The sequence below is a fragment of the Lampetra fluviatilis genome, chromosome 20, assembly GCF_964198595.1.
Source record: "Lampetra fluviatilis chromosome 20, kcLamFluv1.1, whole genome shotgun sequence".
Lineage (NCBI taxonomy): Eukaryota > Metazoa > Chordata > Hyperoartia > Petromyzontiformes > Petromyzontidae > Lampetra > Lampetra fluviatilis.
Genome location: NC_136294.1, coordinates 9,953,944 through 9,981,021, shown reverse-complemented (window position 1 = coordinate 9,981,021; position 27,078 = coordinate 9,953,944). Strand labels below are relative to the sequence as shown.

At 45.6% G+C, this 27,078-nt stretch overlaps 1 protein-coding gene across 3 annotated transcripts in view; it reads right to left on the bottom strand.

The window, feature by feature from the left end:
• The window catches only part of MAPKAP1 (MAPK associated protein 1), a 123,377-nt gene extending 96,731 nt beyond the window's left edge, over positions 1-26,646 (bottom strand). For all 3 annotated transcript variants that reach the window (XM_078865588.1, XM_078865590.1, XM_078865589.1), the window contains exons 1-4: positions 26,532-26,646; positions 24,667-25,681; positions 19,829-19,918; positions 18,002-18,162 (exon numbers count right to left, since the gene is read on the bottom strand). In XM_078865588.1, the coding sequence (XP_078721714.1) occupies positions 18,002-18,162; positions 19,829-19,918; positions 24,667-25,030 (615 nt within the window). In that variant the 5' untranslated portion in view covers positions 25,031-25,681; positions 26,532-26,646. The remainder of the gene's footprint in view (positions 1-18,001; positions 18,163-19,828; positions 19,919-24,666; positions 25,682-26,531) is intronic.
• Positions 26,647-27,078: the final 432 nt, after the last annotated feature.

Sequence of the window (27,078 nt, the reverse complement as noted above, 5' to 3'; positions counted from 1 at the left end):
AACCATCGATACATCGAGGCTAAGGGAGCAGAGGTGGCCATCTTAGTGAGACCCCCAACTCGTTAATGCAGAGGCACCTAACAGGGCAACGCAACTCAGAGTCGGAGATAACAGCCAAACGGCAGGGACGAATGGAAGCACCACAGCAAGTTACGACTTTGCTTGGTTAATGACGTCCTTCCAATGATTGCTCAGCTTATACCCATCTTCTTGGTTGAAATTGTCTGTTTATATATCTGGATGGCTTCATGGACAAATCTTTGATGGTAGCCCGAAGGTTTGCAGAGTACCCTGGTCTCCGAAAAAACAACATCGTGCGAGCCCACTGCGTTATAACAATGATCAGCCACGGCAGAGGTTCTGCCGTGTTTCAAATCTGCATTGTGTTCGCAAACACGGACCGAGACGTGTCGTTTCGTTTCCCCAATGTAACTGCTGCCGCAGACATAACGTCGTTTGTAGACACCAGGGTATTGCATGTCAGGAATGACATCCTTCACAGATGGGATCAAATCACGGATTGTGTACTGCATTGAATCGGACCTGGATCTTGTGTTTAAGATTTTGGAAAAAATTTTGGTAACACCTGCTATGTATGGCAAGGTGATGGTTTTGATTGGGTCCTCAGATGGTCGACTCCCTATGGTTGGGGATACAGCTTTGCGGATTGTGCGGTCTGCGTATCCATTCATCTTGAGGGCTTGGTGTACGTGCTCCAGTTCACTGGCTAGGTGGCGCTGGTCGGAGATGCAGCGGGCCCTATGGTGTAGTGTTTTGATGAGTGAGTTCTTCTGGGCCAGATGGTGGTGGGAGTCAGGCTTCAAATCAAGATTAGATGTTAAACATCAAGACTACCCCCACCAGGACTCTACTTGTAGAGTCTTCACATCAATACATGCCTCTTACCCACACATCTCTACTTTACTCCCCTTGAAAAATGCACCACCGCACATCACCTAACATACAAAATGAAGCTTTCGGAGCCATGGTCGGTTAAATTGTGAAAAGCTGAATTTGATGATTGATGGGGCCTTTTGTTATTTCGTGCAGTCGTTTGGCGAATCGGACCCGAGACCATCAAACTCGCTGCGCACTTGAGAACTGGGTTTAAGCACGGTTGGCTGCCTCGATCCGAACCCAGGATCCCTAATGGTGCCGGCTCAGTGCTCCAATACGTCAAATTATAAGAGCCCTCCGATCCACCCTGGCCACCTCATCCGTGTGAGCTCAAAACCGCCAAGAGAGATGAGCACTTGTGATGCTCAATTGAACTGGATATGGACTTAAACCAGACTTAAGTTGAGCAATCATGATGTAGACTTGTTAGACAGGCCCTGTGCAGAATGACAAGCCTATTACTTATTTATTACATTTTCTCCATGTGAAAGAAAATCAGTGTAACGAGTAAAGTGCCACATTTCCTGTGAATGAACACTCAACGTGCATAAAACAGGTGAACAACCTACATGCCAGTCTACCTTCGACAGGCCACGTTGTGGGCCAGGTATGTACAATACACAACTGCTTGTAGTTTAGTGACCCCGTCAATAAAGATTTACTTGAACCTCTGACGAGTTCTCCATTTGAATAATGATACAAATTAAGAAACAAAACCCGAAGGGCCTATTCCACTGGCACATCCGAGACGAGCCAGCACGTGACCCACAAAGTACAGGAAGTTTTCCCACTGGCAAATTTGTCGTGCCGAGCCCGCTAGCCTCAAGACATCGGAATCAACCTCAGGGCCAAGCAGGGCCAGGGGCAGAGGTGATGACGCTTTGATTGCATCCGACGCCAGGTCAATAACAACTCAAACACAGCGTCACCGCACCGCCGACACACGTGGCTCGACGCATTCCGTGGCGTGCGACATCACGCATCTTTGTTCCTGCAGCGGAAAAGCTACCTGGCGCCTTCCCCTGACCTGCGACAGAATGGCTCGCCATGGCCCCCAGTACGGCTTGCGGCAGTGTAAAATTCGGGTAAAAAGGGCCTTGCACGTTCCTATTGCATAATATTTACTGACAAAAAAATAAACCACGGAAAAATCTACCCTGTGAAATTCCGTAAAAATTTCCACACGCGATGTTTACAGCTTTCATGGCAAAGTCACAAAAGAGAAAGCAGCTCGCATCTTGCCGTCGACGCACGGGTGGAACAAAGCAACACTAATGGAAGCCGATAGCGAGCGTGCAGATACGGTGGAGTTATTCCAGCCCCTCTCCACTCCCTCCCCTCCCACCAATGCCTTTTTTCTCCCTTCTTTAATGCAACATAAAAAATGTACTGCGGTGGACGCGCTATGTAATCAGACGTGCGAAATAAACAGGGCACTTAATCACGTGCGGCAATTAATAGACCAGCGCAGAGCGATGACGCCACGCGGCCCGCGTGATGGATCGCGCACTTAAAGCAGTCGACACGCCGCACGACAGCGGTGTCTGCTGCAGCAGAGACACAGCGCGCGCGGTCTTCGACGTAAAGGTGACAATTCCAAAGGAACCCCAACCTCTTAGAAACGCACCGACTGCCGTGGGGGGGACAAGCACGGTGAGCCTGCACCTGCTTAATAATGTCAGCACGGTGCACATTTAGGTGTTATGCGACCAGCAACCCAAACCAGACACCTTCGTCTGCCCGACACCGATGTCCACATTATTCCGAGGGCGAGTCGACACGAGGGATGCACGGGACAGCGTTCAGATACCACTTTCAATCACATTTATACTCGATGTGCAGGCCCCGCAGCAAGTGACGGTTGGGATTGCAGTGTTTTGGCGAGCGAAATCGCTTGATCAAAATGCGAATTTGCTTCGCCCGGCGAAGAACCGGGCTTAACCTTAAACTACTCATCAACTGTGCAAAATGGCTCACTGACCATGAGGATTTGCAGCTAGCCAATCTTCTAAATTTCAAATCAAACCATGCCCCCCCCCGCCTCAAAATCCAAGGCGGTGGCACTTAAGTTGCAAACCGCTAAATGCGTGCAAAGCATAGTAGACCGTAACAGTCTCTCAGTGCCTCCACCGCCAACGCGGGGCGAAGGCAGAACACGGCAAAACGGCAAGACGACGTCAATGTCCGCGATAAAGCGAGCGTCGACGACCAGAAAACAGCGAAAACAGTTCAGCACAGATTTTATTTCCTTGCCGGTCGAGCGAGGTAGACGCATTTAAAATGGTGTCCCTTTTGGAAGCGCACAACCCCCTGCTAAAACGCGATATAGATTGCCTTAATGACTCGCAATGCGCTGCCGCTTTCCCCAAGTAATCCGTCGCGACGTATGTTATTTACTGCAATTGTCAGCCTAATTCAACGTGTCTCTCGGCAGGCGATAGCCTGCCAGTGATGACAGAAAAAAACACCTTTCATCATTCGCAACCACGCTATAAACAAAGGGCGATACTACGGCGTACTGACAATATTACTAATGTGCCGAATGCCTAGAAAATGTTCACGGGACTTGCTCATTCCTCCCCGGCCTCAAAAAAAAAAAATCCTATTTGCAATATCATTCTATCTTCCAATCTATCCACATGACTAGTGAAGATGCTTTTTTTTTGGGACTGTAAGCGACTCAAGTGGAGTGGCACTGCGGTTGAAGCGCTCTAATATCACAGCTGGGTTGACTCAGCCCATCATCTCACTGGAACAAATAACACTGTTGACAAAGTCAGGGATCGCATCCTTAGAAAAATAGATGTGGTCCCTGCCGTGACAACGTGGAATATTCAAGCACCGGCTCAGCACTAGATATTGAAAATGGGACCGCCCCATTTGTCCTTGGGCAGCACGGTGCTCCGACTCTTAGCTCGAATCTTGGACTGCGCTGGTTGAGATCAGTTGGTAGGTTGTCATACCTCTGCACGTAGGGGGATGTGTTCCCGATTTTCAGATAAATAAATAAAAAATCTGACAAGCGAGCCAAAAGTTATCGTTTCACAGGAAGTGATGTCACTTTATAGGCACCACTTTCATGTTTTTTCTCCGCGACAGTGCCGTCACAGACATCATTTGCACGATATTTCGCTTCTGCTTAAGTTAATTAAATATACAAATATTTACATTAAAATTACAGTTTCGGACAGGGCTTGGTTAAAAATAGTTTTTTTATTCATATTCAAAATTCACACCGATTTCATTTCCTACCTAAACAAGGAAAGTTACTCAAATATACGACAATAGAACGTTAAATCCTAAGTAGGCTCTAAAGATGCAAGATCTGAAAAAAAGATGCCATTTGAAACTCATTCCTACTCTAATATTTCGTCGCGGCATCTCATGTTAATCAGCCCTTGTAAATTCTCCCAGAGTGCAGAGCAGTGGGAAAAGGAGGCCCAGGACCATTCGTCACGGCTGGGAATCGAACTCGCAATGCCAAACGCATGGTGCAGTAACGCCAGCCGGTGCACGCCACCACTCCACTCAAGTATTTTTATTCGCAATTCAATGTTTTGTGCATCATTGCCAACTGGGCTCACAGACCACAAAGCTCCCCTAACACCTGGCATAATCTTTGGTTAGAACCATGGATTATAATCATGAATCTTATTTTTTTTTACCGCTCCAATGTTATTACATGGGTGATGGCCTCCCTAAGTCACCCAGCCGCCTAGGCTTAATATATGGGATAACCAATCTAAATTATGCACGTACACAGAGATGAATGGATTATTTAACGCAGGAAAGAATCAACAATTCGCTGGATGGATTAATGGTCATGCAGATTAACAGTTTAACGGTTACATGAATGCTTTGATGAATGAACGGCGGAATTAAACAGGTGAAGGAATTAACAGTTGGACAAATGACTCTGTAACAGAAAATAAATAAATGATTGCACGGATGGATGCGCAGGAAGGAACAATGAATGGCTTCGGAAAGAAAAAAATCCGGACCTGAGAAAGCACACACACACACTAATGTAATATTCTCTCGCTGGAAGCTGTGTGTCCGTAACGTTTACAAACAGGAATTGTGAAACGACTGCTGGGTGTGGCGATGCACACCTGCAATCCAGAGCTTTGCTCGCGGAGTTCTCAAACCACGCAGAGGACATCGTGCAATCCCGAGACTTCAGATGCTGAGGGGGGGGGGGGGGTGCGAGGTGGCAGTACAGAATATGGATTCTTGAAGCCATTCATGCCAGTTTTGATCATTATCTCAGGTATTCTGATTTACTGCCAAATGCCTAACACTTGCCAGTGGAAATTGGCCAAATGTTCCAGCGCAGGATGCACCTGAACAGGAGCCTTGAGAGGCTTTTGTCGAGAACATTGGCTTGCGAGGTTGCGAGGAGATTGCAGTGGAGTAGGTGGATTCTCGGCATGTTTGTGCAAATCAGTATTAACCGAAAGCATGAATATTATCATTATACTCATAATGGTACAAAACGGGTGTTAGCGTGGGGGGGGTTTTTCCCCCTCCTCCCCCCAAACACCACATGCGAAAAATACTTGTTAAAAAAAATGAGCCAAGCACATAAAGGTGCTCTAAACAGAGTCTCCGTGAGTCTTCGAGGCTTTCCTCGATAAATAACGGGACATTGTTACAGTTTCTCCAAGCAGGGATTTAAAAGAGAATAAAGTAAAGCGAGCCGTTTCGTTCGTGAGGTTCAATTAGCAGCCAGCTCTGGCAGGCCTTCACTACTCATTTACATTACAACCTCATTACAGTGGCTATCCAATCCGGAATCCATCAAAGTATGGAAAATAAGCCGAGACCTCTGCGTCATTAGTCAACGGCCGTCAACACAAAATGCTTTAATACGTTGATTTTTGACACTGCGTCGTTAGTTCCAGTGCGGTGCCTTATTTGCATTTAAATATGCTGCTGAAGCATTCATTTTTTTTTCTTTTTCGGCAATATGCTAAGAAACCAAAACAAATTAACCACGCGCCCAGTCCACATCTATCCACTGGTTTTTTCTCCCCACGCACAACACAAAGCACGAGTTGGACAACTCTCTCGGTTTGTCGCACAAATGTTTACTTTTGGAATAAAATATAAGTCTCCAGTATAATTGCATAAACTTTTTTCGGATATTTTCGTTCTTTTGTTAAAAGTGCCATGGCAGGTCTGCATGTATAAATTCACAACCCACTTAAACAAAAACGACAACCGCCATTAGCCAAGTGGCAGTGAAATCACAACGGCGCTTGTGCCAGGCTAATTGCACCTTGAAAGCCACGTGAAGCGAGGAAGCTAACTCACTCGGCAGGTCACGGGACAGACCCAGGTGGCATGAATTGACCGAGATGACTGGCAGATGAGGCAGCACACGTGGCTCTCCGCCTGCACTAACTTGCCACGTTCAGCTGCCCGTTATTGCGAGCGTCGCTCCGTTTTTTAAAACGGGCACGCACACACCTGAAGCCACCAACAAATGCCAGTTGTAGAACCACACGACGTCATCGACCCAGGAGGACATTGCAAGTCTCTCGGCAACAACACCTTCAAGGGTCACTCTTAAACAACCACCTGGTTATGCAGTCTTTGGCCGTGAAGTTTATGAACAGTTAATAATGGCAGGTTTTCAAATAACCCATCAGAGACCGGGTTTAATTAAATCGAGTGCTAAACCAATTTTATATCCTCCGTGCAATAATTGGCGACGAGCCGAAAACCATCAAACTCCGCGCGCTAAAGAAGCGGTTGTACTTTGTATAAAACAACTCCAATTTTAATCTAGAACCTACCTCGTCGATGCCAAGACACCGAGCTTGAATTTTGCATGCAAATATAAATGCCACCAAATGAGGTACTACAGCCATATGAATATCCGCCCGTGTAGCAGTGTGACCCAGAAGCACATGGCTCGCAATTGTGAATGTGGGAGTTCAAATCCCCGATCGAAGGTAAACTCAGCGATTCGTCTCTCTGGGGCAGAAGAAATAAGGAACCACCTTGTGGAGCATCAACTACAATGACTTGTAGGGCAGGAATCTAGATTTCTCACCATAGGCTCTGGGTAATAAACAGGAGAGGAGCTCCCCATGCCCAATTATGCAAGAAAATGCAGGCTCTTTTTAAGTTTAACAAGTAGTAATTATATATAACCGGACATTACGTCTTTTTTTTATAAACTTGTGTGAAAGTGCAGGTTACAATTTACAATACCATAAACTCTTATGAATCAAAACTAAAACATTTTTTTTTTATTTGGTAAGGCGCACCAAGCTATATAGCTTTTTTTGAGAAGCAACCTGGCCACAATGATAGCTAATAAAGTGGCTTAAATCACGTGGAAGTTTATAGCAGCCAAATAAATGTGGAGGGAATAACCGGAGGCACCGGGAGAAAAATCCACGCAGCCACAGGGAGACACGCAAACTCCAAATATACAGGCGTTAGGATCAGGCTCGAATCCACAACCTCCTGTATACCAGGCAAGGTAGTTAAAATCACCACCGTGGCACCCCTCAACAATTATAAAACGTGATATAAAAAGAAATCCGAGACAAATATTGTACGCTTTAGATTATATAAAATCACTGCAGCATAACAATGGAATAAGTCCTTTGTGTAAACAGATTTCCCAAATAATTCCACTTTGCTACCCATCTGGAATAAACAAAACCTCCTATATCTCTTCCCTTCCGACACACATAACCCACAGTGCAAATAACCACCCATGCTTTCCTCAGTGAGGAGCGCCCGGCCAGCGACAGTGGCGCAAGCGAGGAGGAACACACGGGCTACAACGCTGAACAATCGCACCAGCCACCGCGACAGTTGTCCCCTCCTCCATGGGGGGGGGGGGGGGGGGGACGTAAAATTGGTGCCGAATATTTAAGGCGGACGCTCGGCGACAGCCTTTCACTTGCCATTATGGGCGGTCAAATTGAAGCGAGAAAGTCGCCCTCTCGTGCCGCCTCTCACTCTCCGCGCCGCCAAGCCGACCTGGTTTTCCCAGCTGTCGGAGAAACCCGATTGGATGATTTTTTTGCGTTTTGCCTTGCCGCCGCCACCAACACCCCCCCCGACCCCCACCAACCCCTTATCTCAGCTGCTGGCCACCACCGCTACCCCCCCCCCCTCCAACGTTACCGAGAGACACGCCACACCGTATCCCACGCCCTGTAACTCAATTTGCGACGGCTGGAACGGATCGCGTGTCGCTTAGATGCGGCACAGAGTCCAACGGGCTGGTTTCACTTTCAGACCACTCTCACGACGATGACCGACTACCATGAAGCATGGCTGGATGGTATAATGGTCATATTGTATGCAGCCAAGTAGGTATACTTTATTTTCCTCCCAGGTGAGAGCCAACTAAAGTCTCTTGTTCAAGGAAGACGTGGGTTACATGTGTATGATTGTACAACTTATTTTGCACCATATGGAGCCAACCGTTACGAAGGCAAATGGCATAAACAAGGCAGCCAGGTAGCATGGCTTGGGATAATTCTCCCACTACTCAGCGGATGGAATTTCTTTCATTTGGCTCAATCAGCGCGAACGCATTTTGGCTTTCACGCAAAATGTTACATCTTAAAAACACATGGCTTGTTTTGACCTGCGCAACTTTGGGCAACAAATCTGACCGATTCCCGGCGACAGCTAACATCAGAGGCGAGGAGGCACCGCGCAGACTCCAACATCACATCAGCATTGACCATCGTGAAGTATGGTCAAGCAATCCCCCACGACCAAAATTGTGAATTCCAGCAGCGGATTCACAAAGAGGCTCGACATCTTCTTTGGGCCTTTCAGTAAAGTCACATAGACCCAACGAATACGAATTCCTGCAGTCACGAAAGCTTTAAGTCAAGATTTAGGCTCTATATCATTACAGTAAAGACAACAATCAAAAATCCAACAGCATGGCAAGCACAGACACACACCACATCAACAGTGGATACACACATTTAAATATGCAGGTGCAAGCCAAAATTTATATTTATTTATTCCTCATTTCAAATGCCAGGGCACATTTAACGATTAGCCAGCAAGAGCACCGTATTCGAGTTAAAGGCCACTATACAATTTGTCCCTGTTAAAATGTGCGTGTTTATGTAGACGTACGATATTTGAAACTGTTTGAGTAATGTTGTAGTTAATCGGATACAAAATTACACAGGTCGGGGCTGGTGGCTTTAGAGGAAAAAGGGAGATACGAAGAAACACACATCGACTTGTCCACAACCAGACATTATAAGAATCCTACTGCAGGAGAACAATAAAATGCACAATCTGAAAACGTGCGTAAGCTACCATAAAAGACCATTGGAAGACGTTAAAGATTGAGCCAAAGTGACTAAATATAAAGAATAAAAATTAAGGGTCAAATTTGGGGTACAAGTGGTGCAATACTGCCGATAGTTTTGCAGAATGTTATTCATAAAATGTTTGCGGTAAAGTGCATGTTAAAAACACGTCAAGCATCTCATTCTTGAAAACACAAAAAAATCACCGTCTACTGCTTTCTCACATTTTTACAATTTTTTATTTTACCAGGTAAGGCCCACTGAGCGATCTAGCTCTTCTTCTGAAGAGACCTGGCCACAAATGATAGCTCAACGAAGTGGCTTATGATGTTGACATTTATAGCAGCCAAATTACTATAAAAAGCATTTTGATTATAAAGGAGGGAAAAACTGGAAGACCAGATAAAAATCCACACGACCACAGGGAGACAATTCAAATTACAAACACAGGGTCAAGGTGAATCCCACTACCTGCATACCAGCCGAGGGAGATAACATCTCACAACCATGGCCCTAACGTGTGTGTAGAGGAGAGAAATACGTGGTGCGCACAGTTAAGCGGGTGCAAACAGGTGTGCGCGTTGCAACAGGAGGTTTGCACCGACAAACCGACAATAATTAAGGGGAGAAGCGGGTGTAACCGAGGTCGAACAGGTGGGTAACGCTGTGACCGGAGGTTGGCGTCGAGGAGATGGGGGGGGGGTGATAAGGGATTAATGGGGTAACAGGTGCCAAGCCGACGGGCGCTTAAGTGGAAGCTTCGCGAGGACTCGGAATGAGCAGGGGGATATAAGCGGGAGTGTGTGAGCGAGGGGAGTTGTTGCCGGGGAAGCTAGAGTGAAGACATCTCGCCGCTGCAGCCGTTAACGGGACCTCAACCCTCACGCCGTCGCCGGGCGGGTGTTGGCTGAACCCCCTTCCCGGGACAGACGGGTGAGCGGGTCTGAGGGAGCGCAGGTGAGGGCAGCGGTGGAGATGCAGAGTCGCTGAGTGCAGGATAAGGGAGGTGCAGAATAGATAAGAGCAGGGAGAAGTCAAGTATATGCGAGTGAACAGATATTCTTGGTTCTTTCGGTAAAGTCACGTAGAAGGTAAATACAATAATATTTGATAGTTTTATTTTTATTATTTCCCTTCTACGTGACTTTACCGAAAGAACCAAGAAAATGAATCCCTGCAGTCACGAAAGCTTTAAAGCGTACACATAGTTATAGTTTTGCCTATAACTGGTGCAAGAACAGGTGAAATAAAGTGAAAGCAGGCAAGTCTAAGAGATGTCTGTGACGAGGAATTGTGCTTTCGCTACGTTGTCCCCACCTGAAGGCGGCTTGTGTTGCACCCGAAACGTCACGATTTAATTTAGTCGTTTTCATTTATTTTATTTTTTACCTACGTGACTCTACCAAAAAACAAATTGTAGGAATCCTTGCCGTCACGAAAGCTTCAAATCTAGAATGAAAGCAGGCGACTTGTTACGTGTCGGTGCGAATAATTATTGAAGACACTACATGTGTAGTCTTCAAAAGTATTTAACGGTCACACAATATTGTATTAGACGACTTCACATATCCTTACAACAGAAAGTATGTACATGTCGTCAGGTGCTTTGGCACATTTTAAACTGGAAGACTTTTAGTTCAATGCAAATGCTTAAAATCAACTTCTTCATTGATGAGGAAATTATTATGGAAACCCGAGTTTTCTTTAAACAAAGGCGCATTTCATATCATCGCGTGGAAGTGGAGCAGAAGTGGTGGTTAGCGCACTACGCTATTAACTCTGCAATCCGAGTTCAAATTACCAGCCACTGCTAACAGATCAGTATGGTAAAGCGTGGCAAAACGACCCTTGTGCCTAAACACACTGGCAGAGCCAGTGGGGAGGGGGGTGGCACGTGCCCCTGCAATGATCTGATCGAAATCCATAATTTCGATTGGATCATTGGGGTTTATTAGTAATAAATCAGCATTTTGCAACCCCCACTGCACTGTGTAGCATATTATTAAGTGCCAGGGACTCTGAGATGTTAGGACAATAGTCCGAGTCCATAATTCGCAATAAGCGACTCAGAATTGTGCGCAGTTGCGTATACAGTACACGACTTCCCTTAAGGCATCCACCTTCAGCGAGCGCGATGCCAATCACACACGTTTGAATTCAACCCTCGATGGATGGCTGCACCATCGACGCACACGCGTCGAATAAAAAAACGGACAAGTCCTTACTAACAACTCCTATCATTTTTCATTGCTGGAGGGGTTGCCCCGCCCCCCCACCTGAAAATCCTGGCTCCGCCATTGCCTAAACATGGCATTTGCAGCCCTACAGTGGATTGACAGGACTCAAAAAGGTATTGCTTATACACCGTATATCAATTGAAGTTTTTTTTTAATAACATTGCAGAAGCCATGCGTCACCGAAGCAACATTTGCTCAATTGCTATCATGTTTGATCTTCATTACCACCATACGTTGCTTTTATTTGTTAAAACTTATACTGGATTGATTTAATTTGCATAAAATTATATTTCACTACATCAGCCCGGTATCGTCCACACTTGACCGGCATTTCGTGCAAAAAGCACACTGCAAAACTGGCCTCCGATTAAGTAATGATCACAGTGTAGCGCTGCTAGCGCTACCGATGTGACCAATATCTGCACTGGAGAAACTACAGATGAAGCGTTGATTTCAAGAAGCCCACAGGTACCCCCCCACCAGTCACAGCCAGAAATACCACCAACACACCGGCTGAGAAGTCTGCTTCCTTCACCACAGTTGAGATGCCACGACCTTTGAATTCTAAATGAATGCAAATCCTTATCCTTGAATGCCATTTATAGCGGAAAAAAACCACTCGCGTCTCAGCATATATTTCAAGAGGGTGCTGCAACGGAATGTTTGAACACATCTTTTTATTTATTACGTTTTTTTCTCACGTGGGAGGAAACCGGAGGAACCAGGAGAAAATTCACGCACAGGGATAACCCAACCACAAACAGGGTCCGCACGAAGGGTTTCTTCCACGAACATACCTTCACGACCGTTACGGGGCCACCCCGCAGCCCTGCGGGTTTGGGAGTTGCACGCATCTGCACAATCCGTCAAACCCAGTCTCCAGAAGCGCCGGTTTAGAGGCATGCGCTTGCGACCACGCGGGGTAATTACATTACGTTCGGTTTTACTTTATGCATTTTTTAATAACCGCATGACAGAGGCATGCGGCGGAATACTTCGCTCGGGAGGTCAAAACCAGCAGAGGCAGTGGGGGGGCTCCTCCGTAATCCCATTCATTACGAGTGCATTTATTAGAAATAACTGTCTGCGTTACAAATGACCCTGCGAGGCAATACTCCGTCATTGCGAGCGGGGCTCTGCCAGCTCATGAGCATCATGGCCAGACCCTGTAATCCACTTGCAGTCGTGTTGTTTTCTCCCGGTGCATGCCCCCCCTCCCACCCTCCCTGCCACAGACACGCCAAATACGAGCTACCGAGGGTAGGTACGCAGCAAAAAAAAAATGTAATCATTATAATTTTTTTATACTTATAATAAACATATATCCTGGGGGTCAACGCATTACAAACTGCAGGATGTGGCGGGTAATTTGATCCGTGACAAATTATTGTCGGGATTACAAATGGCCCACGCAAGTGGTGGGTGGAGGGGGGGAAGGCAAGGGGTTATTTGTGCTGGTTCACCAACAACTTTCTCCACCCACCCACAATCTTGAGAGCACGGTGATCCCCCCACCCTCCCCCGTTGTAAGAGACGCCATCCACGCAGCCAGTCCATGCCCGACCACGATTAGCAATAAAAATAAAACGCCACGGCATTGGAATTTCAGGGGGAAAGGTTTATAAATGGTAAAAACGTTTTTTCTTCATAAAAACTATTCCTTTGCAGCATCAAAATGGTATCTGTTCAGGTGGTGCCATGGCAGAGCAAGTCGTGGTCAAGGACACGAGATTACAAATCAAAGTCAATTTAATTTTAAACCACTCAAAAAAAGATTAATCAATCGAACTGAAACCAGGTTTTATTAAAAAAAAAAGGACTTAAATTCCTTTGCAAGTTTGGTATACTTGAGTGGTCATATGCTGCTCGAAATGCCTATCGCATCACACATCGCGTGCATGCCGTTTCTCTTTAGTCTGCAGACAAAGTTACATTTAGATGCTCTAGAAATCCAAATTGTATCAATCAACCAATTATCATCCTCCAGTCAATAAAATAAGTACTACTGTGGCAAGCCTACAGCACTAACACCCCCCGACCCACCCCCAGGTCAATGTGGAATTAACCACAAGCTACTGGGTAACTTGCGTGAAAAGGAGCACCGTTATCATGTCATTCGAGCAGTGAATGATTTTAAAACATAGATTACGGTAGTCGCAAATTTGACTCGCCGGAGGTGCGATAAGTCCGGATATGCAAACATAAATTTTAAAAATGTATAGTTACACCGTACATAAGAGGCTGGACAAAATTAAAGTGCAAGCACCCTGAAAACGCAGTGAAATGCTGCACGGTGCTGCTCTTGATTCACAGCGCGAACGTACACGAGATTAAGGACACACAGCCGTTCTTGAAAAGGTCAGATTTGTGAACGTCCATAGAAATCTCGTTACACCTCGCGCAAACACCGCACCAAGTGTTGGCTGGTTAAGATCCACGACGTTAGCCATTCGACATCCTACTGCAAAACTCCAATTGTTATTTTAGTGCATAGAATGACGTTCTTGAATTTTCTACACGCATTGTTACAAAGTCGTTGTAACAATGCTGCTAATTGGAAAATTGCCGATAGATACCATTTGGGAAAAAGCCACAAAGCAACTTTATGCCGAAAATACCGTGTTTTTTTAAAGATTCCTCTTGGTTCCGGCGCTCAGAATACAAAGCAGCAAATGATGAATTAAAAACGTTAACCTTTTCACCTGTAATTCCCTCCTACCTGAAACAAATTTTAACGATGGCAATGCGGCGTGCACCTCCGTTGCTCGCAGATAATTTGTAATGTACCCTAATGAAATAAGACCCCTCGGGGACAAAAAGGGCGAAAATTATTACGGTCAACCCCATCTTTTAATATGCAACCTTGCCTCAGCGAGGAAATAATTATAATATATTAATAGAAGCAATTAAAAAAAACGACATCTTAGGTTTACTCGCAATTGTAGTCCAATTGTGCTCCTCGCAGTGTCATGAGAGATGGCATTTACATTTGGAATGCGGACCAAGGCAGTGCAACACCCAAGATCAAAAGAATGGGCCTCATGGGAGCCGTATCAGAAACTAGTTATTGATAAGCCTCTGGTCCACAGTAAAAGTGTACCTTTTGTATGCCTGGCAAGGAGCGTCATATTAAGTCTATTTTTTCAAATGGCATGTGATATTAAATGAAAAACATAAATCAAAACAAAGGCGGGGGCGACCAGGCTGGGCCTATCCATTCACCACAGTTGAGAACAGGTCTACAATCGCTGGTGGTTACCGTGACTTAAATCCAGGCTCTCACCATTGCCAGCGCAAGTGTTGACATTTGTTATTGGCCTCATGATTAGAGCTATTCCGCCCCCCCCCCTGCTCCCCAGAGAGATTCATTTCAACCATTGCAATTCTATTAAATAGATTTAACAATGCCGAGACTGTAGCAGCATGTAGTGCAGGGCTCACATGAACAAATTCTTCATCTTCCTAAAGCATGATCTTGTCCACTGCTGGATGTTCCGATAATCGTCACTGGTGTTGGCCGTGAGTGGGAATCCAACTCGGGTCGCCGGGTTCATGCCAATTACCACTCCCTACTAACAGACCAAGACAGAGATACCCCATATAGTCTGACTATTGGGGAAAGTGCTGTGAGAGAGCACGTATGTAAGGGGTGGGTGGACAGAACCACACCCGTCCCAACACATCTTCAAATATATTTAACAAAAGTCGTGCACAAATTTGTATACATTACATAAACAATTTAAAACAAATGTCCGTAAAAAAAAGACAATTCAATGCTTATGCATTGAATTGTTCAATGCTTATGCATTGAATTGGATGCATCGTTACACCCCGTATCAAAGTCCCTCCCACCCCCAACGAAGCCACCCAAGCAACATCAAAACCCTTAAATGGGAACTGCACCAGGGTTGTCGATACAAATTTACACGTGGAAAGGCAATGCCCAGCAAAAGCATCGACTCATTTCAAGTCAAATCGGTACCTACCTTTTTCTCCACCATGGATGACCAAGACCATCATTTAAACACGCACATGCATACTTTAAGCTTTTATCCAGCAAGCCTGTACCGAGACCTCTCGAGTCCCACATCAAAAACGGTTGAAGTCCAGAAGGTAGGTTTGGGCCCAGCTCCATCGTCCCTCCACAAATGTATTAAAAGCACATCGTTCCGCTTTTGGAAGAAGTCCGATCTTCCAATACAGATTGGCCCCATGCAATTTCCATTGCTGGCTCAAAGCCACCAGCGCAGACGGACAGACACCCCCCAATGCTCATTTAAGCACGTACACCAACTCAAACTCCAAAAAGACAATTCGCCCTAAACGTATTTGGAAAGTCAAAACGGCCATTTAAAAGAAATGCAATATCCTAGCGGTGCAGGTCGCTTCGATGCTCGTCCATTTAGAATGGACATCGGCCCTCGTTGCCCATGTGCTCTGAGCATTCAAAATGCTAAGCGCCAATGTAAGGTAGGGGCCATCGGCTAACTCATATGCAGAAGCAGTTGTGAACTCCACTCCAGGCTCCCACCCACCCCCCCCCCCCCCCCCCTTGGAAGGAAGAGACTGAAAGGCTACCGCCATTGTCAGGTGGGGGGAATATTTCAATTTGAAACACACACTGGGCTAAGGCACCGCAGGTCATTCATTTTGTTTGGAAACTCCCCTGAATCAGACAATTATTTAAAAAACGTGCCGATTTAAACACATGACCTGATAGTGGTTTGCCCACCCCCCACCCCAGCAAACAAGATGGGTTCCAGCTGTCACTCACTGCCAGAGACAGCATAAGATGGTGTTCATCTTCACTGGCAACTGAGCATGAATTGCCCACGACCGAAATCAAACGATCTCTGCAGATCTTAAAAGCAAAGCAGGGTTGGAACCTGGAAGAGGTGTTTGGATGAGACACGGCGATGCAGAAAACAAACGATGCAGGCTGCTGCAGGGCCACGTTTTCAGCAGACTGCAGTGTAGCAAAATCCATCGTTGCCACAGCAACACTACCCACCTTCAGTTGCCCACACTAGCCAGAGCGGTTCAGTAGGGTCAAAGAACGCGACTGGCACAACGGTGGGGAGGCTCTCACCCGGGCAGTGGCTTGATGAAAAGGGGCTGTATATTACACATACAAGAAAACAATCGCTGCACAAGACCAAACACCATTGACTTCCCACGAAGAGGCAGTAGTCGTCTTATCATCTCTTGAGGTTGATGTCCCAAGTTGACCCCAAACTGTATTTGAAAACAATATTCAGATTGAGTCAAGCATTCTCTAATCGTAGTGCCACAGAAGGAGAACAGGTCATAATTTTTTTGTGATAATGACCGGCATGATAGACAAAAAAAAAATCTAATCGCTATTCCAGCTCTCAACAGCATATTACCTTTGGAGACTTCTGCACTGGTTATATTGTAAAAATCCACTTTATTTGATAAAAGTTCACAAACTAACCCCCCACCAACAAAAAACCCATCACAGGAGAAAAACACTTTCATGTCATCAGGGTACAAAAGTTCAAGTGTTGGTTACAGCTGCACTGGAATCCACTGCACGTTTGCTCTCCACGCAGATTCAGCATGGGAGAGCGGAGGCACTTGTAAAATTGTAAAACAGCATCAGCAGCAGAGGATGCCGCAAGGACTGCGACATCGCTCAACTCTTCATCACTAACCGTCCCTCCCCTCTTGGAGAAAGGAGACGCACCCCCCCCACCCCGAATGAGACATTTAAAAAAAGACGCAGAGCTGGCGATGGTTGCCGAACGTCACAATTCACCATGCGAACATATTGAGGAAGAAGATAGCTGTAAATAAAAATTGTGCGATTACGTAAGCAGCGTTGGACAGGGAGGTAGTAATATTTTAACACTGGGGAGGTATTTAAAAACAAATGTCCAGACCAGGGTGGGGAAAAAAACCGAGCGGAGGACAATAAACAATGTGACAGTAAAAAACGCATTGCACTTAAAACTGAAAGTGTTGCGAGATTGCACCTCGTGATATTAGCGAAAACAAAGCCACAGACGATGCAATAAGGCCACGGAAACCCTTATAAACCTGGCAGACGTTTAAACAAAGTGAAGTTTTCCACGCGATACCAAATTGATGCGTTACGGTATTTTATCCCTGCTCACATTTCTGTAACACTGCTCGTATTTACCACAAAAACGTCATTGTACTATAAAAGGACAATAAGTTGTCAAAATACACGATTGCCCTCAGCTTAAAAATGGTGGCATAAAAATACCATAACAAGAAACCAAAGGCTGAGCATGACAATCTTTGCAACTTCAAGTAGGTAACCCCTTTTTAAATGTCAAAAGGAAACTCCCAAGTGCCATCGTCAGGTTCGTATTTACACCCGGAGGAGACACTGGGGGATTCGAAGGAGGGCCCCAAAGGGGGCTCGAAGTGGGACCCCGAGGAGGGCCCCGAGGGGGGCCCCGAGGGGGGCTCGAAGTGGAACCCCGAGGAGGGCCCCGAGGGGGGCCCCGAGGGGTGCTCGAAGTGGGGCCCCGAGGGGGGCCCCAAGTCGTCGGCACGAGGGCTCACCTTCCCGTCAAATTTTGAGAACTCGTTGAAGGGGTTGTTGAGTTGATGGGGACACTTCTCCAGACGCATGGACAGGAGTGAGGTGGCCGCGCCGGTGGCCGCCGCCTCCGCTCGCTTTGTCCGGAAATCTTTCTTGTCAAAGAGCAGCGCCTGCTCCTCCGCTGCAAGAGAGCACAAAGACAAAAGATCCCCCCCCCCCAGCATAGCCTTAGCTTGTTGGAACAAGTGCTGTTAGCAAACACCTATGAAGGCCAGCACAGGCACACGAGGGGTAGGGTGGCCAGCACCACACCCGGCCGCCTTTGTCTCCCTGGTGGGGATGTTTACACACCGCACCAGGTACTCATGGAGGCAGATTCGTCCTAGGAGAGGCCCAGGACCAGGTTCAGAAAATCACTAGTGTTCGCCGTGAGTGGGAATCGAACTCTAGTCGCTTGGTTCGTAGCGCGCCAACCACTGCACTGGTGCTCCCCACACATGCACAAGTATGCAAACAGGGCATGTGCACATAAAGTAAAAAAAATCCCCTGTATTTTCCTACAGACTACCAAACGGCTGTTCACGAGCACATTAATACCAGGAATGCACACAAGGGGAAGTGTTGCCAGCACCACGCCCAGATCACCTTTATCTCCCCCATTTGCTAATGTTTACACAGCACACCAGGTACTCAATTAAGGCCAAGATGGACACAGGGGAGGACAACCAGTTATAATATTATATCGTATGCCACAGATTTTTACGTGGCCGGGAATTGAACTTTGGCAGCCGTCTTCGTAGCAGTGCCAACCTCGACGCAATCGCACACAAATACACCCCCCAGTTTAACCTTATTTGTTAGCCAAATTACCGTTATGTTATTGAGCAATTAAAAGTGGCATGGCACGTGGGGTAGCCAAAATTATTACATTCACACTAGCTCCACATTATGGACCAAATAAACCTAGCGGAAAGCTCAGAAAGATTCGGGCAGCGTGTGGATGTGATGAACCAGGAAGTAAACCCGTGTTTCGCTGTATGCATGTTGAACTTGTTTCGCACCGTACGTAGCCAATCGTGCTAATTGGCGGTGCAAAAATGTTGCTGGGATTGTGGTAGTGTACAAATTACAACACCGAGACATTTCAGCTCCTTATATTCATTGGCTTGCTGTGGCAAACTCTATGCGTCTGAAAGCAATGTCAATCCTTTATTGAGAATACATCTCCAAGTCTGCATTTGCGGTCACGATTTTTCCTCACCAGTAGAGAATTTGATCAACGAACGGTCTTTAAAAAAATATGCCAATACATCGAGTGTCACTGACCACACTTGCAAAAATGGACACAAACCATTTAATAATGAATTATAATCTTCAGTTTGTTACCAAAGTCAAATTGTTGAAAAGAGCTAACAAAGTATGGTGGCAGTGCTCCGCTCCATTCTCTCCTTAGACACAAAAAAATAAATTACTTGCCAGTGGTACCTTAAAAAAAACATTTTTATGTAACTGCATAACAACTTTAAAAAGGACACCTCTTTTTAATTATTACTTTGTGCTTTAATAACGATCGCATAGCCTTTTCGACACGTCGTTTCTACACTTTGCATGCATCAAATACCCATTTGTTGCCCATCAATACCAGCAAGAGTCGCCAGCATCACGTGCTGTGAGCACTAATTGTTCACAAACACAAGGTGGCAAAATAACTTCACGTGCAATTGTGGATGGAGTCGTCGACAAAGCATTTACGCTTGCAAATACTTTGGGGAAAAAGTTAGACATTTCAGACCCGCGTTAATCCCGCAGCGCAAACGACAGCGTTTTGTGAATGTGTGCATACTTACAAGACTGCCGAGTGCCCCGATCCTTCCACGGGATGTTTTTGCACTTCACTTGGTTCTGGCGCTCTTTCCTTAACCGCTCAAGCCTCTGCGCTGTAGAGCACCACACAAGCAGCCATCGTTAAAAGCCAGGCCGCGCGGCGGTGAACGCGCACGTAAATCCAGCTCTTTGGGAGGTTGAGGGGCAGGGGTCCGTCAGATTTGTAAGATAACGTTTTCAGGAGAGGCCATGTGGCAAGGGGATGGCAGTATGGCAAATGGGTTATGAACTCGTTTGTGGACCACTTCAGGAGTGTCTCTTCAAAATGCATGATTTTACCTGGCATATTTAGAACTGAACAAATAACTCCACGCAGAAAACTGCTGAAAGTCACCTCAATGAAATCTTCAAGGAGGATTAAAATGGCATTGACAAATGCTCACGAAACTATGGTTGTTCCCATCACAGATCACAACATGTATTTACCCTGGAAGAAATCCGATGAGCTATGAAGCTCTTTTTCAGATATCCAGTACAAGTGGGTCAGAAAGTTAAACATTTACACAAAACTATAGGAGTGCAAAGTATACAAAAGGTAAGCAAAGCGCTAGAAATAAATCAATGCATAAAATAAAGTATAAAAGCCCTTAAATAAATAATGCGCGTAAAATTGCATAAGTACATCAATTCAAGGTTGGAAAGGCAGTAAAGAGGCAAAGAGTCCCAGTTTAACCATCGATACATGGGAATGGTTCAAAGTTACAAAATTACATTTGCAAATGCAGCTGTATCCACAACTAATTTTTTTGCTTCTGGATATTTTTTTAAGGAAGACGTAGGATGTTAAGGGAGGAACTAAGGTTGTTCCAAAACGTTGGAGTTGCATTAGGCCAAGGGGGCTGTAGGCAAGCAGTTAACACTCGATTAAGTGTTGGACTATCCGACTTGTGGATTTACAGTTCTTGAAAAATATTACATTTACCTCCATAGCGATTGTATTATTAGCCGCTCCTTACTCACAGGGTCAGTGACCCTGTGTGTATGTGACCATAAATAGTTCAGCAAGCAAACAGATGATGTTACAATACAGACATCGCCACCCTCATTCTACATTAGGCAACAATAATTGTTGAAGCCCAATATATTATAAAAAAGGGCACCGATGTATATTTGGGTTGCACCACGTGTTACTTAGTATGATGGTCTGACGTTTCAGTCCATGTGCTGGGAGCTTATTCAGGAACTGAATTCACAAGTCAACAAATGGCCAAGAGATTGGATTCCTCCAACTCTGGGTACTCGTGCATTGTGCCAACCAGTGTACTCACGACATTTTAGATAACATGACCAATTAAAATACTCAATGCATGCACCATATCACGTAAGAAACTTTTACAAATTTAGCTAATGATATTCCGATGGTCAAATGTTAATTTTCGGCTCATGGCATGTACACTACTGTACAAAAACACTAAAATGAAAACCAATGCCAAAAAGGTATGATCGCAAAAAAAATCGATTATTGAAATAAAGACCCTGGGGGGCCAGGGGTGGCAATAAATATGAAATCGCCGCATGTATGCACAGATACCAATGCAGCAAAACCTACTTACAGGTGCCATACAGATTTGAAATAGCAGCCTGAAAACGTGTTGCTTGGAGGGCCAAGACTCGCTCATGCCTCAAGGATGCAAGGCAATGTGTTGTCATGGCTTGCTAGCAATACTCAAAGTTGTCATCACCACACAAAGTTATTTCGCATACAATAATTACTGGCCTACTTTTTGAGTCGAGCTCAAGAGCTGATATTGTAAAGAGAGGGGTCCTTGCCTGTAAGATCAGCAGTCAAACACGGATTCAAACAAGTTTGACTGCTGATGGGAACCCTTATCAAAATTGGTCTTAAAACAATGCTGCTGAAATTATGCACTCCCAGAAGGCCACTCGGCTGATGGTTGTGTACTTTAAGATGGAGGGATATACAAAATGAGACGTTGCTTGTTTACTTTGTTTATGTACTTGGAGGACCTGACAATGATACATAATTAGCTGTTTTTACACATTTAGCTGTGACCAATGCAGTGTTAATAAAATACTCACAAATGAGATTAGAAAATTAACCCTTTAAGTATTTGAGGTGAATGCTAAAAAAAACCACACAATCCATGCCCGAGCACTGCCAAAGCTCAATGCAAATATTTTTGCCAGCCGAAAAAGGACCCGACCACCCAAATGGCACAAGAAGAGAGCGCGCCAACGATGCAGTTCCAAGCAACGACCTTGGTGAAGACTCCAAGTAACAGCCCGGTTTCTCTGCCCCGACAGTGGGGAACCTTTCAACAGTGTCCCAAAAACACATGGAAGGTGCGGCTATTTCCTCCATCAATGACTCGTCCACCCGTGAATACTGAGGAGCAAACCACAAGGCATACCACCAATGACTGCCCAGTGCAACACACTATGTTGGAACAAGCACACCCCACCCTCAGCTACCAATGATGCCATTGAATGGCTTGCAAAATTAAAAAAATACTACAGTTGTAGTCTGCTGCCTTTTCAAGCATCATATGAAAGCAAAATAATGCAAATATGTAATTATGGCTTCAATGGCCATATATTGAACTTCTTTCTCACCGTACGCAGCCAAGTGCCAATCTTGTAACCTTTCCCCTTTGGACCACAGGGAAACGCTGCTATGGAATTATTCTACCACAGGCTTAAAAAAAACCACTTGTGGATCACATTTCAACATTGGGAAACTTTCACCATATACAAATCAGTTATTTTAAACTGCAGTTAAACTATAAATCCGTTCATTACAATTACAGAAGTAATTATTTTGTGTATCATCCAAGGAGTATGAAAAACACACCGTCTGAACAAACAGGCTTTGCGCAGTGTCCATTGGTTGATGAAAAAGTCCACATTCCCAAATGGCAAGGACACATTTTATACAGGACAAATACCGTTTGACTTTTCACAAATTTGTATTCATTGTATCTGGCCCATAGAAATCATGGGCCGAGTTAACGCCCAAAGGCTTGTATAAAATGTGATCAAATTATTTAGGTCAGTTGTAAAAGTGAATTCCCACCAGCGTTACCTATTTCTTTTGATTCAACCAAGCATGAATTGCAGTGTTTCTAAAAGATCTTGGTTTCAACATTTGAGGCCATTAGAGGTCCAAAAGGTATTCTACAAATGCCCAAGAGATCAGATGGACCAACAGTCCTTAAATCCGGTCATTTGTACCACTCCGCAAAGCAATATTTTACTTTTACCAACATCAATTCAAATGCAAATGGGGTAACCTATCAACAATGCTTACCATCTGTTCATTGCAAAGTTATATTTTTCACCACCATTCTTGATTACTTAAGCAACAATTGAAATGTATTTTCCCCTCACATTTACAAGTTTGCACCATTAATCTCTTTCAAAACTGTTTAAATCATTAAACATGTTTCCCAACCTCCTTATCCCTCCACATTGCGGTCCAAACAGCAATCAACCAAACCAGCTGCTTGATCCAGATCCAACACACACAAAAACCTTTACCTCTGCCACTGCTAGACCATTCCAACCACAGCCAGCGTTAATGGATTGTTAACCCCCCCCCCCCCTATCGGGGTACAGTCCTGCGAACAAAAACATTTCAGACACCACCCCCCCCACCCTCAGGAATTAAGGCAAGATGAAAATGCAGGGAGTCGGTGGTAGGGTGGGCAGCAAAGAAGAACTGTGGGCGAGGGGAGGTCGGTAGAAAGGGAGAGAAAAAGGGCACACACGGACGGTGCCATCACTTGCCCGTGGGGGTTAAGCAATTGTTTAAAAAAATTCTACCTACGTGACTTTACCGAAAGAACCAAAGAGTATGGATTCCTGCAGTCACGAAAGCTTCCAAACAAGAATGGTTAAATGCTTAAACTCATTATCAGCAAATGTTCGCATGTTGGAAAAACGAGGAATTCAGATATTCGATTATTTGTGGAGCCGTCTTTAAAATTGCAGAAGCAGACCTTAATTAACAGTATCTTTGTCACCAATTGGAGCTTTTATTGCTGTGATGTGCATAAGTAACCTAATGCTGATAACACTTTACAGAACTAATGTCCCTAAAAAGTAAAACAATTACAAAAAAGGATACCATGTGTAAGCATTTCAGTTTAACAATTTCAACATTTACATTTGGCATTCAAATGGAGATCCAATAACAACCAATCTTTCAAATTTTACAAAACTAAAATGCAATAGCTATAGAATCCTACTTCATAAGATAATGACTTGTGTTACCAGAAATACTAAACTGCATAACACATTTTAAATAGAATCTACACTTGCAGAAACTTCTGCTCACTGGTTATAATATAAAGTACTCAATAAATGTCCAGACTCAATGTTTAGAAAGGTCTGCTTAGAATTCTCTCTATAGCCGAATTTCATTTATAGAATTTCAACGAAACAGCAGTGCTTGTATAAAAATCCAAGCGTGAGCCTTCCCTTCACCAGCAATCTTTCATCAACCACAGCCATTCACTGATGGAAGAATGACAACTGTTGCCTTCACTTTATCAAAGATTAAGGTTGTGCACCATTAACACAATGGGACTTGTGGTGCAGTAGCGGCAATAGCATCCCAGCACCATCAGCCACACCCACTTATTGGCGTTTGGCGAGCTGGTGTCCTTTATTTGACTCCGAATATTACAGCAAAATATTGGCACCATAAACAGTAGTGCATTAAGAACCACGCCAGCATTGGACGATTGTATCCCCTCGCCACTACGACAACAAGTCACGCACAACAGACAATCTGCTGCTGCTGCTCACAGCAGCTCCACATCAGGACGCATCATCTCACCGGTGTTGGAGCGTGGGCGGATGCCAAAATCCCACCCGGAGGTGATGTCCACCGACTGCGAGTGCTCCAGCACCGGAGCCTCGCACTCGCTGCGACCGCCGGACGAGATGAGCGACGCGAAGGAGCACACCGAGGCGGGTGACCCTGGCGACGCCGGAGATGCCGGCGAAAGGCGCCGGCTGTCGGGGCCAAACGGCGGGCAGCTGCGGCTCAAGCCACCCGGGCCGTACTGGCCACTCGAGATGCAGCCACCCTCCACGTCGTGGTCGATGAGCACCATCTCGCACATGCCCGTGTCGTCGCTCGTTATGTGCGCCTGGCGGATGTGAGCCAGGAGGATCGCCGGGTTGTCCAGGAAGGCCATGATGTCTGATGCTCTCTTAAAGTCTGTCTCGTTACACCCCCCCCCCCCCCCAAAACCAAACCCTTAGGTTCTAGATCTTTAAAACAAACTTAAACTTTACTTTAAAGGAAAAGCCCTCAATCTTGTTGAAATTATGATATTCAGCAGCTTGCTAAATGTCTATTTCTCCAACGAAAATTTTTACTTTTCGTCTAATGATCTCCTTTGCAGAACCGATGCCGAGTTTCCGATGCTCAATATTTTCGCTTTCAAGCAAAGCAATTGTTGGCTTAAATGCAGAGCAGATTCGTTATTGTTCGTTGCCCATTCGTCGCGGCTTCAAGACCTGTGGTTCGCTTTTGAAAGACGGTCCGACGTCACCCCCAGTGCACTCGACCAACAAATTGCTGCAAGCAGCCGGCTGAAACCGGTGATAATCTTTAATTACGAATAAACATGGACTTGTTTTCCCAACCCAACATTCCCAGTTTACTCTGAGAATGTTAAAAAAAACACCCCGCGGCTCTTCTCTTTCAAGGATCAGATGTTGTCGTCAAGTGGATAAAAGCTGTGCGTGGTTTTTTTTTTAAGTACAGATCACGCTAATAAATTGGCTTGGTTCTGGGTGAAAGATTATCTTGGAGTTATTGAAGGTTCCTCGCCATTTAGCCACTGCAACACAAACAGCAAATGCAAAAGTAAGACTCATAGTTTTAAACATAGTAAAAAAGGGGGTTCGAAAACCGATGGCCAGACAAACTCGCACATTTGTAACGAATACAGGTCAATGACATTTTCGTCAATGAAATAAGGTCACGTGCTTTAAGTTTGGCAACCGTAACGCGCAAAAGTGGAACGTCGACTCAAACAAACAGTGCAGTAGTTTCAGATGGAGGCACTTTACACCTACATCCGTTTCACTTTCGTTAGCCAAGTCATTTGGTGAATTACGAACTTCAGGACAACTATTAATTTCTTGTTTAAGTAAATAAAACAGCAGCTATTTCTCATAAGTTGCCGTGTACTTTGGTGAATGGCCGAGTACAAAAGAGTCCCCCTGCTCGAACGCGCAATGGGACGTCGCTCGGTTCAGCCGGAGTCCCCAAAGCAGCGTTGCCAATTCCACATTCTCACGGCGGGAGCCAGTCCACCCCGACCGAAGCACAGCAAACAGAAGTAGACGCCAACTGTTACACTCGCTTCCAGACATCAATCCCTGCAAACAAGGCGACCGGCTTACAACTCGCCTCGATATGCACCACGAGTTTAAACTACAACAGCTGGAACGTAAACGACACACGAGGCGAGATGGAGCAAGAAAAGCGAGGTGCCCGGACCCCGAGAGGCCTAAGCGCCACGGGCTGGCGGAGCTGCCGGGGACCTCGAAGGAAAGCCGGTACCGGATCTAGGCGAGAGGCGTCTCTCGCCGGGGTCCCGGGATACCCGCTCTCCCCGCTTTACCACGGCGATTTAAAAGAGCCCGTAGAAGGGAGACGGTGTAGACAGACTGGCAGAGACTCACCTCCGCTAGGGGTTCATTCCTTGGTGGCTTTCCCGTCACCTCCGACGCTGTTGAGTCCCACTGTAAACAAAGCAAGAAATAAAATAATAAATAACTGGTAAAAACGGACCCCAAGTCTCGCGAGATGCTCGCCAAGTCTCGCGATATTTATACCCGCCGCTGCAGGATAACTTTATGGGTAGCAACGCCTTTGAATGAACTTTACGCGACCGGCTGCACGTGCAGGTTGGTTGGCAATCAGTCCTCGCAGCAATTGACAGTCAACATGGTTTGTAATCGAGGCATTGTTGCTGCCTGCACCTGTTTACACCCCACCCTCCCTCCACCAGAGCCTGTGGTGGAAATTCCACATTCCTATGGCTTGGGGCGAGTCTATGCATCGGCTCACCTGTTGAGAGCCCCGAGTAAGTGATGTAAATTCCACGTTCCTATGGCTGGGGCGAGTCTATGCATAGGCTCACCTCCTATATCGAGCCCCGAGCAAGTGATGGACATTCCACGTTCCTATGAAAGGAGCGAGTCCATCCATAGGACAACCACTGTTCAT